We start from the raw sequence: 15,091 nt of genomic DNA, 5'->3' as shown, positions 1-15,091 counted from the left end.
CATAGTGCTTTTCCCACAGCAGTTGCAGAAGGGAGGGAGGGAGGGAGAGAGGGAGAGGAGGTAAAGGAAGAAAGGAAATGAACAAGCAAGCAGTTAGACTGCCTGGGAAAGTGCAGCAATGTGAAGTGCTGGCGTGACTTGCCAGATGGATGAGGCTTAAATCCAAGATGTCTCTTCCATGAGGGGCTCAGTGTGGAGTTATGGATATTTTGAGGATGAGTGAGGGTGTAGGGTGAGAATGGAGGGGTAGACACCAGGGTGAAGAAGCCCTCTTCTCCCGGGGGGCATCTCAGAGCCATGAACACAGGGAGGGTAAGCCTCTTCTTGGCAGATAGAAAAATATTAATAACGTTAAACCATCCCTGAAATTTGATATGTTTGAAGTGTTTAGGCATTTGGAAGGGGTACAAGGGGAATATATGTATAGGGATTTTTCCAGATTCAAATAAATATTTGAAAAATTTCTCATGCATATTTTACAAGTTGGAAGCAATAAAAAAATGCTCTCTGATCTCACCAGAACCAATTCGCATAGCATAGGGAATCTCAAAAACAGAGTATCTGGAAAGCTTTTTTTCGTAGCTGCGATGGTTAATGTCATGTGTCAGCTTGGCTAGGCTGCAGTGCTCAAATATTTGGTCATACATGTCTGGACGTTGCTGTGAAGGTCTTTTGTACATGAGAGTAACATTTCAATCAGTTAGATTTTGAGTAAAGCAGATTACCCTCCAGAACGTGGGCAGGCCTCATCCAGTGAGTTGAAGACCTTTAAATGAAGACTGAGCACCCCTAAGGAAGAGGGAATTCTACCAGCCCACTGCCGTGGGGCTCAAACTGCTATATCAGCATTTCCCTGGGTCTCCGGCCTGCTGGCCCACCCTGCAGATTACAGGCTTGCCAGCCTCCACAATCGTGTGAGCCTATTCCTTAAAATAAATCCACGCCCCCTCACCTACACACACACACACACACACACACACACACACGCTCACACACACGCTCACATCTTATTGGCTCTATTTCTCTAACTAACTCAGTGGCTTATATCACTGTACTTTTCCTGGGGTTAATCGCATAAACAAATGTACCAGCTTCCCCATGAATATATGCTAGCACTGCTTAAAACAGATGAATAAGGTTATTCAGCTTACTTGGTTTAATAAATTGAATTCAATAAGAACTGAATTCTTATTCAGTTGCTAAATAAGAACTTTAATTTAAAATATTATTCAACAGGTCACTTTTTAATGGCCCAAATGCTCACCTACAACATAACATTATAATTCTCACCAGGGTTCATTAGGATTGTAACAGCCTATCCAACAGATCTGTGGACTTTTGTGGATATTTATTAGCCTGAAGACAGCTTATTCACTGTCATCTTTTAGGAGAGAGGCAATGCACTATCCCTTTTTGACCAATATAAAACCTCCAGACCTGTACACACAGAACCAATCTAACCCTCATTTCTGGCTTTGTGCCTTGCTTTAGCCTCCCATGCATTTTCACTCAACACTAGGACTGCTCGGACACAGTGCATGTTCCTATAGCATCAATTAGCTCATCCCTTAGGTCAATAGGTGAATGATGCAGAAGTGGAAGTTGCATTTCCCAGCATGTCGATGCTCTGCCCCCGCCCAAGTAACAGTCACCAAGTGCAAGCCCATTACCACAGCTGAAGGCAGCCGGCTGCAGGTGAACTCAGTCTGGACACAATGCCCGTTCCCTGGGGGCTTCCTCCCAGCACAGACGGTACACATGCGTTGTCTTTGTGCATTCTGTCCTTGTTCCTGTAACCCAGCAGCCACAACCCAGGTACCTCCATCCACCAAGTTACCTTCACCTTAAAAAACAAAGTGCAAAATCCTATACTTGCATTAAAACATTTACAGTTTTTCTGTACTGGTACCCTGGACTGTCGTATGTTTCTATTAAGCATCTAATGTGACTTTTATTGTGCTAATATCTTATTCAGATTGTTACTGGTTTTTTGAGTATGCTGGTTGCAAAGCTATACAGATATGGAGAGATCAGCCCCATCCCTACTTTTTTTTTCCATATGTCCTTTGTGTGTTTGCAGAACATTAGGTTTGTCTGGAATGCATGTGCTGTGTTAGAGTAGAAATGCATGCACTGTAATTCATTCACTGACATCCCCAGGCTAACCATCTCTGCCAGACTGAAGTACATGCTATACCAACAGATCTCCAAGGAGGAAAAGAAAACATATTTGAATCACAAACACGAACACTAGTTTATGGCATATCCATTAGAAAACATGACATAGGAACGTCCTAAAACATGGATTTTCTAAGCAAATGTTGGTTGACTCCTCAGGAATTCATCCACCTCAGCCAGAGCAGACTGTAACTGTTCTACAGGAGCAAGAATTACGAGGTGAGTGGGTCACGCCAGGGGATGCACTGTGCAACCCCCATGCCTAAGGAGATGGGCAACAAGCCAGCGCCGGCTGCCTCAACCTCCCACCGCCCCTCCGCCTCTGGACCAGGCAGCCACAAGAGGCTCACAGCAGATGAAACTTCCACCGCTGCACCCAGATTTCAGAATGAATAACTCATCTGCACTTGTTTGTTTTCTTTTTTCTTTCTTTTTTTTTTTTTGTGGTACGCAGGTCTCTCACTGTTGCGGCCTTTCCCGTTGCGGAGCACAGGCTTCGGACGCGCAGGCTCAGCGGCCATGGCTCATGGGCCTAGCTGCTCCGCGGCATGTGGGATCTTCCCGGACCGGTGCACAAACCCGTGTCCCCTGCATCGGCAGGCGGACTCTCAACCACTGCGCCACCAGGGAAGCCCCACTTGTTTGTTTTCTATCCAGACATTAAAAAGAAAACCACTCTAGGTCAGAGATACCATTATAACAAAATGGTCACTTTGAGCATGCTCCATAATTGTAATGATAGCGAGGGGGTATCATGGCTGAACATGCCCATAAAATGCCCCCCAAAAATTGAAATTGAAGAGAGCGGCTGCCCTCAGTGAGAGCGTGGTGGGAGGGAGCTCTCAGGACGTGCCATTATTTCGAGTGTTTCTGCTTGGTCACCTGAAAATGACAGATGTGAGTATATTTAAAGGGCAAACCTTGACGGAGCCTGTATTTGGGACTGATCCAAAAAGATATGAGACACAGAGCTTTTGTAGCTATCCCAATTTCTTATCTCTGTAAAAAAGAAATTTTGTATTCCATATGTTTGCTTTTCTTGTGGTTAAGAAGCATATAACATGAAATCTCTGTTCTTAACAAACTCTTAAGTGTACGGTATTGTTGCCTACATGCACCTTACTGTGCAGATCTCTAGAGCTTTTTCATGTTGAACGACTGAAGCTCTATAATCCACTGAACTGCAACTCTTCATTTCCCAATCCCTGAGCCCCTGGCAACCACCATTCAACTTTCTAAGAGTTGACTACTTTAGATACCTCATATAAGTGGAATTATACATTATTTGTCCTTCTGTGACTAATGTCCTCAGGTCCACCTGTGTTGTCACATACTACAGAAATTCCTTCTTTTTGTATAGTTCAGTAATATTCCATTGTATGTATATACCACATTTTCTTTATTCATTCTTCTATCAATGGACACTTGAGCTGTTTCCACCTCTTGGCTATTGTGACTAGTGCTGCAATGATCACAGGAGTGCAGATATCTCTTCTAGATCTTGATTTCATTTTTTTGGATACACATGCAGAAGTGGGATTGCTGGATCTATGATAGTTCTATTTTTAATTTTTTGAGGAGCCTCCATACCGTTTTCCATAGGCTGCACCAATTTACATTCCCACCAACAATGTACAAGGGTCCCAATTTCTCCACATTCTAACTAGCAATTGTTACTTTCTGTGTTTTTGATAACAGCCATCCTAACAGGTAGGAGGCAATATTCCATTATGGTTTTGATCTGCATTTCTTTGATGATTAGTGATGAGCATCTTTTCACCCCCATAAATTTTTTTTTGACTGAAGGACAAAATATTCCAATAATGAAAGGAAATACCACTGTGGTACCAGAAAATATAACCTCTCATCACTAAATTCCCTTATTTTTATTTCATTCCTTTTTTATTTTTTTTTAACATATCTTAAAACAGTGACAAATACTTTCAGCTTCAAATGAAGAGAAAGAAAGACACCAGGGTAAAAGGTGTTCTGGACATCTCAATGCTTTCAGAGCTCAGCCCTCCTCCTCCAAGGACACACCATCAGGGCAGCAAATCTGGAGGCAGAAAATACTGTTCAGCAACATCTGTTAAGCCTGAACAAGGTAACTCATGAAACTACAAGAACACCCAAGAGCAAAAAAGAGAGTACAGACAGACTATCTTTGGGTCAAAATACTATCCCACAAACTTGGAAGGGGAAGAAGTAGCATGATTAAAATAGTAAGTTAGGGTACCATGGAACCACATGTTCACATCAACACGAATCTTCAAAGCAAAATCACGCCTGACACTTGAATTTACTAGGGCACATTCTCAGGTAGGAAACAGGGGTTGCAAACTGGAAAAAGTATCTTTCCCGCCTCTGTGCTTCGTCCTTCATGGAATATGCAAAACTGGAGATTCCTACTTAAAATCTGGATTTTTCACCATCCTTTATAAGTTGGCGTCGCTGGCAAAACTGGGCCGATGTCCTGCATGGCAGCATCTGTCCGTCCCCCCAGCATATGAAGCAGAGGCTGCTACTGGGCCCCAACTCCACTCCACCAGGTCTATGTTACCTGCCTGGCCCCGGAGGCTTCAGAGTCTGTGAGCCCCCCTCCATTACATCAGTCACAGCCCACGGGGTGGTAAGAGGAGGGAACGTGGAGATAATTTGACAGGGCCTAGAGTCTCTCTTGCTGGAACTGTGACACCACCACACAAGATAAATGGAGGTAACTGCTCTACTGAAGAGAGGAAGAAACTCCCTGAATTTAGTTTGTCCACTTGATTTTTCGTTCTTTTTTTTTTTAAATTAATGCCTTATTTTTTTTTTAATATTTTTATTGGAGTATAATTGCTTTACATTGTTGTGTTAGTTTCTGCTGTATAACAAAGTGAATCAGCTATACGTATACTTATATCCCCATATCCCTTTCCTCTTGTGTCTCCCTCCCACCCTCCCTATCTCACCCCTCTAGGTGGTCACAAAACACCAAGCTGATCTCCCTGTGCTATGCGGCTGCTTCCCACTAGCTATCTGTTTTACATTTGGTAGTGTATATATGTCAATGCCACTCTCTCACTTTGTCCCAGCTTACCCTTCCCACCCCCGTGTCCTTAAGTCCATTCCCTATGTCTGCATCTTTATTCCTGTCCTGCGCCTAGGTTCATCAGAACCATTTTTTTCTTTTTTAGATTCCATATATATGCGTTAGCATACGGTATTTGTTTTTCTTTCTGATCTACTTCACTCTGTATGATAGACTCTAGGTCCATCCACCTCACTACAAATAACTCAATTTCGTTTCTTTTTATGGCTGAGTAATATTCCATTGTATATATGTGCCACATCTTCTTTATCCATTCATCTGCCAATTTGGTCTGCTTGATTTCTGACCCCCAGTGAGAGCTGGACCCAGACCACCCACCTTGTGATTCTTCCCGTTCATTACGCTCACTGGTGCCATCACCTTTGGAGAGAGAGAAACCGTCTAAGAAACTTGATTTTTGACTGGATATCATTTTAAAGCACCCCATTCCTGGTGCAGTTCCAGGCACACATGGATTAAAAGAAAAGTTTTTTAAATGAAGGAGTGAATGAATGACATAGGAAAAAGGCAAGAAGAGTTTCCTCTGTGGGCAAATAACAAAAATGATCCTTAAGACTGGGAACAATTTAAGATGAACTTCTTCCACAATATTATGCCCTCGATTTAAATGACGGATGAGATCGATAAGCAATGAAAAATAGAGAAACTAATGTTTTCAATCTTATACAGTTCTTGAGGATTTCAAGTCCTTTTAGAATAGTATTTCTCACACTTGATAAACATGTAGACCTTATTAAAGAAAATATCTCCTATGGATTCCAGGGTTGATGTAAATATTGTTTATGTTATGTCACTTAACTATAAACAAACATAAACCAGATATAAACTCCTTATACTTACAGCTCCCAAACATTTATGTGACCAACACGCATTTGCAAAATCAGTGGAATGAGAATTAGCAACATTCATTTAAACTGACAAGGGATGCACTTCTACTGAAACTACACCCCCACAGCCAATGTCAGTATGGTCCTGGCAGCTTGTGTGCTGCGCTTTCCAGCCACACTTACAGGATCAAAACCCCACTCCCTGATCACTTTTCCACTGAGGACACAGACAACCCAACACTCTGTGTCGTTGGTCACTTTCAATTAAATAAGTGGACACATCACTTGCACCAATCCACTGTTGTGCCTTCCTCATCAGCCCATGCATGACAAGGAACAGATGCCATACAGTCTTAAACACAGAGGCAGGTTTTGAAACAGTGTAGCCAAATCTGTCATGTAAGAGTCATCCAGGTGATTCCAAATGTGCTCAAATTAATTTGTTTTATATGATCATATAATGATAACATAAAATGAAAACATAAATGTTTAGTCTTCTAAGATTGCCAAGCATACACATAAAGACCCAAAGGGCCCCCAATTTTAGAAACACTCTTGACATGAAATGTCCATAGTCTGGAGATGTGCCCTGAGGTATTTTTCTGCATTTATTATACTGCATCTCAGGTCCTTCAGATGTCAGAAACTCCTAGGTATTTAAAAACGTGAGACAATGAGCTCCTTGAAGGTCAGGTCTACGAAGGAGTCTCTCTAGTGCCTGGGACACTGGCAGGCACATGAATACTGAGGGAATTAGAGAAAGAATGAAAGAAACATGTCTGAGCTACTGCATCTATATGTCTTGTTTTTATAAGACATATAGATAAGGCCTTAAGGGCTAAAATTCACTTTTATCTTTTTATAATTACTCTGACAAAGGCAATTATAATTTGAAAGACCCCAAATATTTACCAGTTGAAGCAGTGAAACTGTTTTTTTGAGGAATTAATATCAAAGAAATCATACGTGTCATTCCATCATTACAGCTTTCCTCTGGGAAACAGTGTTTACTTTCCATTTTACAACGTGATATGAGACTAACAGAGTCAGATAGGAGCAACCCAAATACCCACGATAAATACTCTCTTCCCATTTCTTCCCTCCAACGATATACTGCAGTCAGGTGCAACTAAGCTTTCACAAGCTACACATGAAGCAAGAAAGTATACTGTATATCCTCTTAGGAGAAAAAAGCAGACATTTGAATCACCTCAGCATCCTAACCTCCCCCATCATCAAAGGCTCTCTTCTCTGCCATCAGCCTCTAAGCCTCCATTCAAGGCAGATCAGCCCGATTCAGCTACTTCCATTTTACAAATGAAATAAAATCATGTAACCTGGGAAGAAATCAAGAAACGGGTTTTACAAGCTCAGAGTGACCGTGTATTTGAACAGTGATTCCGGAGAGAAGTAAATGAAAACTTCAGGCTAAAAGACAAGCTAGAGAAGAGTCTGTGGTCCTTGGAGGGCAGTCTTCCAATGACACCCCATCTTAAGCCTTTTTCTTTTTACCGATACCATAAGGGCTGAGTAAACAATCTCTCACCAAAACCTGCCAGCAGAGCTCTGAACAATCAGTGAGATCTGAGGGTCAGAGCAGGCCACTGTCTGTATGGCCAAAACTGGCAGTCCTCTAAGGATGGGAGCCCAGAATACCTTTCTGGGGCCAGGAGGCCAAAAAGAAATTACTACCTCGAGATGAAATTCAAATATCAGAACCAGAAGGGGCCACCACAAGCAAGCAGAGCTCATAAAAAATAAGCCATACAGAGACTCCTGCTAGGCCCAGGAGCAAGGTTTGGATGGTTCAAGGAAGAGCTGTGCTTTAAATGGACAGGTTTCTCCCACTCAGCAGTAGCGTAATGACACATAATTGTGATAGAGGATATACTGAAGAGGAAAACCAAAAAGCAACAGACCAGAAAATAAAGATATATATAATCTATATATAGAGATAGAGACATATAAAGATATACATATATATATATATATACACACACACACATACATATATATATATACATATATATATATCCCCAGTTCTGAATGCAGAAACGGCAGGAAATCTCTGGAAAGCTTGTGGCTAGCACACTGATAGGCCTCAAAGCCAGCGCCAAAGGTAAGCATCACACACAGTCAAAAACATCTTTGAACCTCTTCCAGGACTGAAGTCCAACCCACTGTGGTGCCTCAAGGCTGGACCCAACCTCTGTCTCCTTGGATGAGTAGCAGATATTACTGGCAATATGGGTAAAAAAAATATACTTATCTTCAAACATTAAAAACACAGTCCAGGGGCTTCCCTGGTGGCGCAGTGGTTGAGAGTCTGCCTGCCGATGGAGGGGACACGGGTTCGTGCCCCGGTCCGGGAAGATCCCACATGCCGCGGAGCGGCTGGGCCCGTGAGCCATGGCCGCTGAGCCTGCGCGTCCGGAGCCTGTGCTCCGCAATGGGAGAGGCCACAACAGTGAGAGGCCCGCGTACCGCAAAAAAAAAACAAACAAAAAAAACACAGTCCAAAGCACCCAGAGATGCTCACATGTGGAAGATACTCAAGAGCTGAGATCAAACAGAGAAGAGCTGATTTAACTCTCGCATCCCAAGCTGTCTCAGGGCCATACCCTCACTGAGTGGGAAGAGAGGGGAAACTGAGGCACTATCTAATCAATCAGTGTCTCTCTGTCTGCTTGTCTTCTGCCTCCTCTCACCCTGTGTCTCCAGCCCTCTCTGTGTTTACCTCTCTCTTTGCGTCCATCTCTCCTCTCCCTTTCCCATCCTGCCGAGCACCATATCATTAAGGTGAAGCGGGCTTTTGAAGCAACTGCACTATTACAAAAGAAGACGATCAGAGGCAAAAGCCCGAAAGTGGACCCCAAGAAAGGGAAATGTAAAGGAGTCCCTGACCATGAAACTATGCCTCTGCCTACTTGTAGCTTCGTGTTTTTTAAAACATCCTAGTTAAGTGGGATTGGTGTCACCTGTTGCTTTTCCTCTCCATTTTAGACATCATCTTCATAGTTATGTGGACGTGCCGAAGTAAACCTTTTTGACAATCCATATAACAGTTCACACGTGGGTAGTTTTGGTTCTTCTCAATTAAATTTCTTGTTTCTAAGTTATTCAACAGAAGACTCTTCTTCAGCGTTGTGTGTGTAGAAAGGGCACAAATCATGTGAAACAGCTTGACCACACAGGCCTGATTTTGGTGCCTGAACAAGTCCCGCCCCAGCCCTGTCTGGCACGTCACCAATCACGCTAACCCCTGTTACACCAGAGGCACCCACCCACCCTGGGTCTAATCTGGCTATTGTGGCAAAACTGGTGCCCATTCACAAGTCCATTGTGGTTCTGGTGCCAGCTGGACCCTCGCATTTCTGTTTGTGAGAACGTGGGGTTCTAAGTTAAAGTGAATCAGTCCACAAATGACACTCAATCGCTACAAATGGAATTGAGAACACTCCGAAAAGCTTCGGCTCTGACTAGAGGAGACAGGTGAATTCCTGTCATGACCCCGCCTCAGTCGAATGCTCAATGCACACACACACACAGACACACACACCCTATATCCTTCTCTCCTTGCCAATCTCGGAAGACACCAGCTCTCACCAGAATGTGAAAATATAGGGAGGGAACCAACAAAAGAAATGAAGAGAATGCATGCAGCATGAACTGACTGCATTCTCAGTATATGAAGCAGGGAATCAAAGAACATTCAGCAAATATTTATTGAGAACATTTATTGAGTACCTACTGGATACAAACCTCCCTTTCACCAAGATAATGCCCCTGACACCAGAAACTGGCTTCACTAGGTAATTACAACTCTGCTCTCTGTTTCTCCCCAGACATTCTCTTCCCACTTCATGGATTTTTCTTGGCCTGATACAATCCTCCTTCCGGAATTCTCTTAAGTAACTACATTGCCTTGGCCATTCTGGTTTCACCTGCTGGCTGACCTAGTTCCAGCTTACTGGAACTAGTGGTAACGGCCCATCCTGACCCTCTGGACCATTTACACCTGCCCAGCTCAGGTTAACAGTGTCACATGGCGGGACACTCCCCGCCCCAACCTTTAAGGAAAGGAGTCCCTCAGTTTCTAAGAGAAGACCAACTTGAGAATTTAACACACCACTCAGAGACCATTTTTATTCTTTCGCAGTGCAATATTATTTTCTCTCTAATATCACAATTATCGATGACTGAGGACTTTAACCCAAATTTGTTTAATATTTTGATCTAAGAGTTTGAATGATCTTTGAAATGGAAATCACTACCACGGTTTGCCTTTGCAGGAACCAAACATTCCTATATCTGATATCTGTTCTGCTTAAACTGTACACAAATACCCCCCTAGGATAGGCGTGGGACAGGGTGCCACCTGGGGGAAGATGGAGTGCCAGGGTGGGAAACTAAGGCACCAGATGAAATGGCACACCTTCCCAGAGAGACAATTTCCCCCCTGGAAGAATAGATAATATTTTATGTTAAACCAAGCCCCAGTATATTATAAAGTGAACATGACTTCTTTTTTTTAAGGTAAAAACTCAAGAATTCAAAGAAAGTTCCTGCTTGCAGGCAGTTTACTGGGTTATGTCCACAATACATGCAGATAACTCTACAAATAACCCTCCTGCCTTTACATGTTCTCTGAGGAAATTTTTGAGAAATATTTCACCCACACTGTGAACTTCCTGAGGGCATGAACCACATCTCCTCCTTCTCTTTGTCTCCAAGTACCTAGGACAGTACCTAAGACAGTGGCACAAAACAGGCACTCAACAATGTTTGCAGAATTAATTTGGCTGAAATAATGGCAATGACATTGTCAATAACGAAAGATTTTTATCACATTTGAATGCGAGGAAGGGAAGATGAACAGCTGTATGAGGAAGTAGACTAGAAGCAACCCAATTTACCAAAACAGCTAACGGCTGCCATAGTAACAATCAGGTGAAGCAATTCAGTTTAGTCCTTTTCCACTTGAACGAGTACAGGAAGGCAAATATTGTCCTTGTTAATCTCGCAGAAGACGGGGGTGGGACTTAGGACACAAGTCTACCAGGTGACGCTGGTGCCATTATATTTAATAACATCTCAAGAGTCGGAAAGGCATCGTGATAATAATAATGTCACCAATAATATTAAGACCTGGTTGTATGCTGATCCTAGGAAGGTCATTTTCATCATTTAAAGGTTAAGTGTCAAATATTGGCTGCTGAGACTTGGCAACTCTGAAAAGTAGTTCAGTGAGTGTGTGTGTTTGTGTGTGTGTGTGTGTGTGTGTGTGTGTGTGTATAATATACGGTGTGGTCTTACCTTTTCTTATTCTTAATATTGTTACCTTTTTAAACTAGCTGGACCCAAACCAAGTTACAGATGAAAGATGATTCAAAGTATATGGTTTATAGCAAAGTTTAAATTTTTCTACTTCCCTGGTGGAGACACTGCATTTTCACTCATTTGTAAATAACAGCAAAGATGGGTATCAAGCCCACTTTCTCTACACAATCTCTCTTATACTGCAGTGAGTAACCTTCCATGCCCAGTATTCCTGAACTTTCCAAACAGGAGGGAGAAGCTGGGCGGAGGAGGAAGTGAGGACTCCCAGCCCTGCAGGTCCAAGCGGTGAATGTGTGAGCCAGGCCACTGCTGCCTTCCAGGGCTATTTCCTTTTCTGAGTCTTATGTCTCAGATATGTGAACTGCCAAGCAAAATGTTCAGATCTTCCTAATAATGACAACCAGAGATGCAGAAAATTTCAATGAAAATCCAGAGAGCAGAAAAACATTTTATAGTATTAAGATGTTTGTAGTGTCTGAGGAAGAAGTGAAAATAGCTCGAGACATACCATGACTCTAGGCAGAGACAGATGCAAATTAATCTCAATAAAACCTGAATATCTTTCCCACCATGCCCTGAACCTGCAGCAATATAAATGCGCAACAATGCATTTTCTACGTAGTAGCAGGAAAACAACAAACACAAAAACCACCATAGAGGATGGCAAACTGGCTAGCAGACCGGGTCACCGAGCGCTGCTGCTCCGGGTGCAACCTGGAGGCCAGGAGTAGGGGGTGATGTAATCAAGTCTGTGAGGTTCGGGGAGCGCTCCTAAACCAGCGTCCCGGAAGAATCTCCGGACGCTGTGGATTTCACTCTGGCTTGTGAAACTGAGAAATGAGCAAGTGAAACTTTCTCCCCGGACTGTGACTCGGAACGCATTCCTTTTCCTTAACTCTAGGGGATCCCATCTTGGAAGAGTTAAAAGTGCGTCGGTGAAAGGAGGAAAGCGATAGAGAGAGAGAGAGAGAGAGAGAGAGAGAGAGACAGAGAGAGACAGAGAGAAACAGGGAGAGACAGAGAGAGACAGAGAGAGAGGGAGAGACAGAGAGAGAGGGAGAGACAGAGAGAGGGAGAGACAGAGAGAGACAGAGAGACAGGGAGAGACAGAGAGAGAGACAGAGAGAGAGAGAGAGACAGAGAGAGAGAGAGACAGAGGAGAGAGAGAGAGAGAGAAAGGGTCCACTGGGTCTGCACACTCCGAGTGTAAGAGGGAGAGATGGCAGCGTCCCAGGGAGGACAGAAACAACACCACCACCACCTTCCGCTCTGCAAACCACACACGCACCTGGGGATGAACTTGACCTCGTCCCCGAGTCGCGCCTGGAAGTCCTGCCAAGCCTGGCCCGGGCTCGCCGAGTCCCAGTGGGCGGCCAGTGCCGCCGCCGCGTCCTCGTCGCCCTCGTCCTCCTGGCTGTCCCCGGGTTCGGACCCCACCAGGGCCGCAGTGAACGCGGGCTCCCGCGGCCCCCGGCCCCAGCGCCGTCTCCCGCGGTGGGCCCCGCGGAAGCCGCACGCGAACTCCTGGAAGGTGATGGCGCCGTCGCGGTCGGCGTCAAGCCGCTGGAACACGGCCTCGGCGTCGACCGGCCGCACGCGCAGCTCCGCGCACAGCGCGCTGAACTCCTCGCGCTCCAGGCGCCCCGAGCGGTTCGCGTCGCAGGCGGCGAAGACGGAGCGCAGCCGGGCCAGCTCCTCCAGGTCCCCGTCCGGCTCCATCCCGCCTGTCGGGGGCGACCGAGAGGGCTCCGGGCCGCGCGGCCCGCTCGGGCAGCGGTGACGGCGGCGAGTCCGAGGCCACCTGCTGCCGCCGGGAGCTGTGGCTAGTTCGGCGAGTCAAGCAGGTTAGGCCACTGGCGGGAACGGCGGGGCGGGGCAAAGCGCCTGGGTGAGTCGGAACGGCGCGCTCCGACGTGGCTCCGCGCGCGGACCCTGGCCGGGCTCAACCCCAGAGCGGTGCGAGCGCTCCCCTGGCCCCGCGCACCGCGCAGCAGCGCCCGCCGCGATTGAGCGCCCGGCGCGGCCTCACGCACTTGCCCAGCGAGGCCCGGCTCCGCCCAACCTGGGAGGAGGAGCGCCCCGCTCCGGTTCCCACGCCTTCGAGAGTCCGGCTGTGCTTTCCGTGCTGGCTTCTGGAACTTGTGTTTGGGGCTCCTGGAGCTGGGGAGGCCGGCCGGAACTGGGGGTGAGGCAGAAGCGTTGCCAGGGCCTTCGGTATAAACAATGTTTGCTCGGGTAAATCGAGAGCTGGTATGAGAAGCTAACTCACTGGATAGAGAGGGGAAAGGAAGGTAGGGGTAGGATTCCAAATTGGTTAACGTTATGTGTATTTTATTATTTTCTGATTCCGGAAAATTGGTAAACTTCAGTGTATACAAGTTTTCTTACAAACCAAAGTATGAGATTTACCAGAAGACCCCATTCTCTGATTTTACTGGCTTTCTTTAATGCATGTCCCTCCAACGTTAAGGTCCAACTAGTTAATGCACAGTAGGAATCACATAGATCTTCCAGATGCCCAAATCCAAATAATTTTTCTCAGTCCTTGTCTCCTCAACCTGAGAGAAAATTAATAACCAAAATCCTTGGCAGGCAGCAATATTTAAACAAGGACTGAGGTAGCTTTTTTTGTTCTTTCAACCAATCTTATGGAAATTATGCAGATGTATGTTACCCTTTGATCTTAAACATTTATTTCAACAATGCTATTGTTTCTTTAATATTGGCTGCTTCATGGGTATAAGATCTTTAAAATTCATCCATTTTTATCCTTTAAAAAAATCTTGTCTTATTTCCAAGAGACCCTCACTCTGTCATGATTTATGTATATGTTCCCTTTGGTGATTCTCATAGCCTGTGAAAGTGCATTTGGGTTATTTTTACTTTATTCACGTCAATTTCCACCACTTTTTAGATTTTCTTTTATTTATTTCCATTTCTTTTAGTTATGACTCTGTATTTCACTTATTCTCATTCTGGATTCTCTTTATTGCTTACTATTTTGTTTTCGATACAATAAAAATAGAGGATTTGACTGACACAGTTCCTCAAGCTTGTGTTCTTAAACCTTAAACAGAAAGCTAAGTGCTAAACATCTGAGGAACTGTTTCTTCTTGTGTAGTACAATAAATAAAGTCAAAACTCACAGCATCTGTCAAGCTGTAAATACCACTGATAATTGCCATCTGTAAATTTAACTGGTAAATTATGAGAGGCGTTCCATTAGAAGCCCTGGACTTAGCAATCTAATCGCTAAGTGAATACAGTACTATACAAATAGATAGCTAATACATTGAAATGAATTTTATTATCAGTGCAATGTAAATTGTTAGCGATTTTTGAGTTCATGTGCTTTCCTGTTTATTCTAAAGGTTGATTTTTTTCCATATAAAGAAGAAATGGGGCTTACCTGGTGGCAGAGTGGTTAAGAATCCACCTGCCAATGCTGGGGACATGGGTTCAAGCCCTGGTCCTGGAAGATCCCACATGCCACAGAGCAACAAAGCCCATGGGCCACAACTACTGAGCCTGCGCTCTAGAGCCCGTGAGCCACAGCTACTGAAGCCCGCGTGCATAGAGCCTGTGCTTCGCTACAAGAGAAGCCACCAAAATGAGAAGCCTGCGCACCGCAACGAAGACCCAATGCAGCCAA

General features: G+C 44.7%; 1 protein-coding gene across 7 annotated transcripts in view; it reads right to left on the bottom strand.

Moving 5' to 3' along the window:
- Positions 1-13,497, bottom strand: part of RASEF (RAS and EF-hand domain containing) — a 75,930-nt gene extending 62,433 nt beyond the window's left edge. For 4 of the 7 annotated variants that reach the window (XR_016393533.1, XR_016393532.1, XM_022551669.3 and 1 more), the window contains exon 1: positions 12,728-13,497. Coding sequence is in view for 4 of the 7 variants with exons in the window: in XM_022551669.3 (XP_022407377.1) it covers positions 12,728-13,158 (431 nt within the window). In the remaining 3 variants the exon portion in view is untranslated. The remainder of the gene's footprint in view (positions 1-12,727) is intronic. The other 3 variants (XR_016393534.1, XM_089913076.1, XM_089913077.1) reach the window with 1 other exon arrangement.
- Between the last annotated feature and the right edge of the window lie 1,594 nt (positions 13,498-15,091).

This window comes from Delphinapterus leucas, chromosome 6 (genome assembly GCF_059928025.1).
Source record: "Delphinapterus leucas isolate spDelLeu-1000000601 "Yukka" chromosome 6, BTC_Dleu_Yukka2, whole genome shotgun sequence".
NCBI classification, from domain to species: Eukaryota; Metazoa; Chordata; class Mammalia; order Artiodactyla; family Monodontidae; genus Delphinapterus; species Delphinapterus leucas.
The sequence above is the reverse complement of the archived record's forward strand: the minus strand, read 5'-3'. Positions and strand labels throughout refer to the sequence as shown.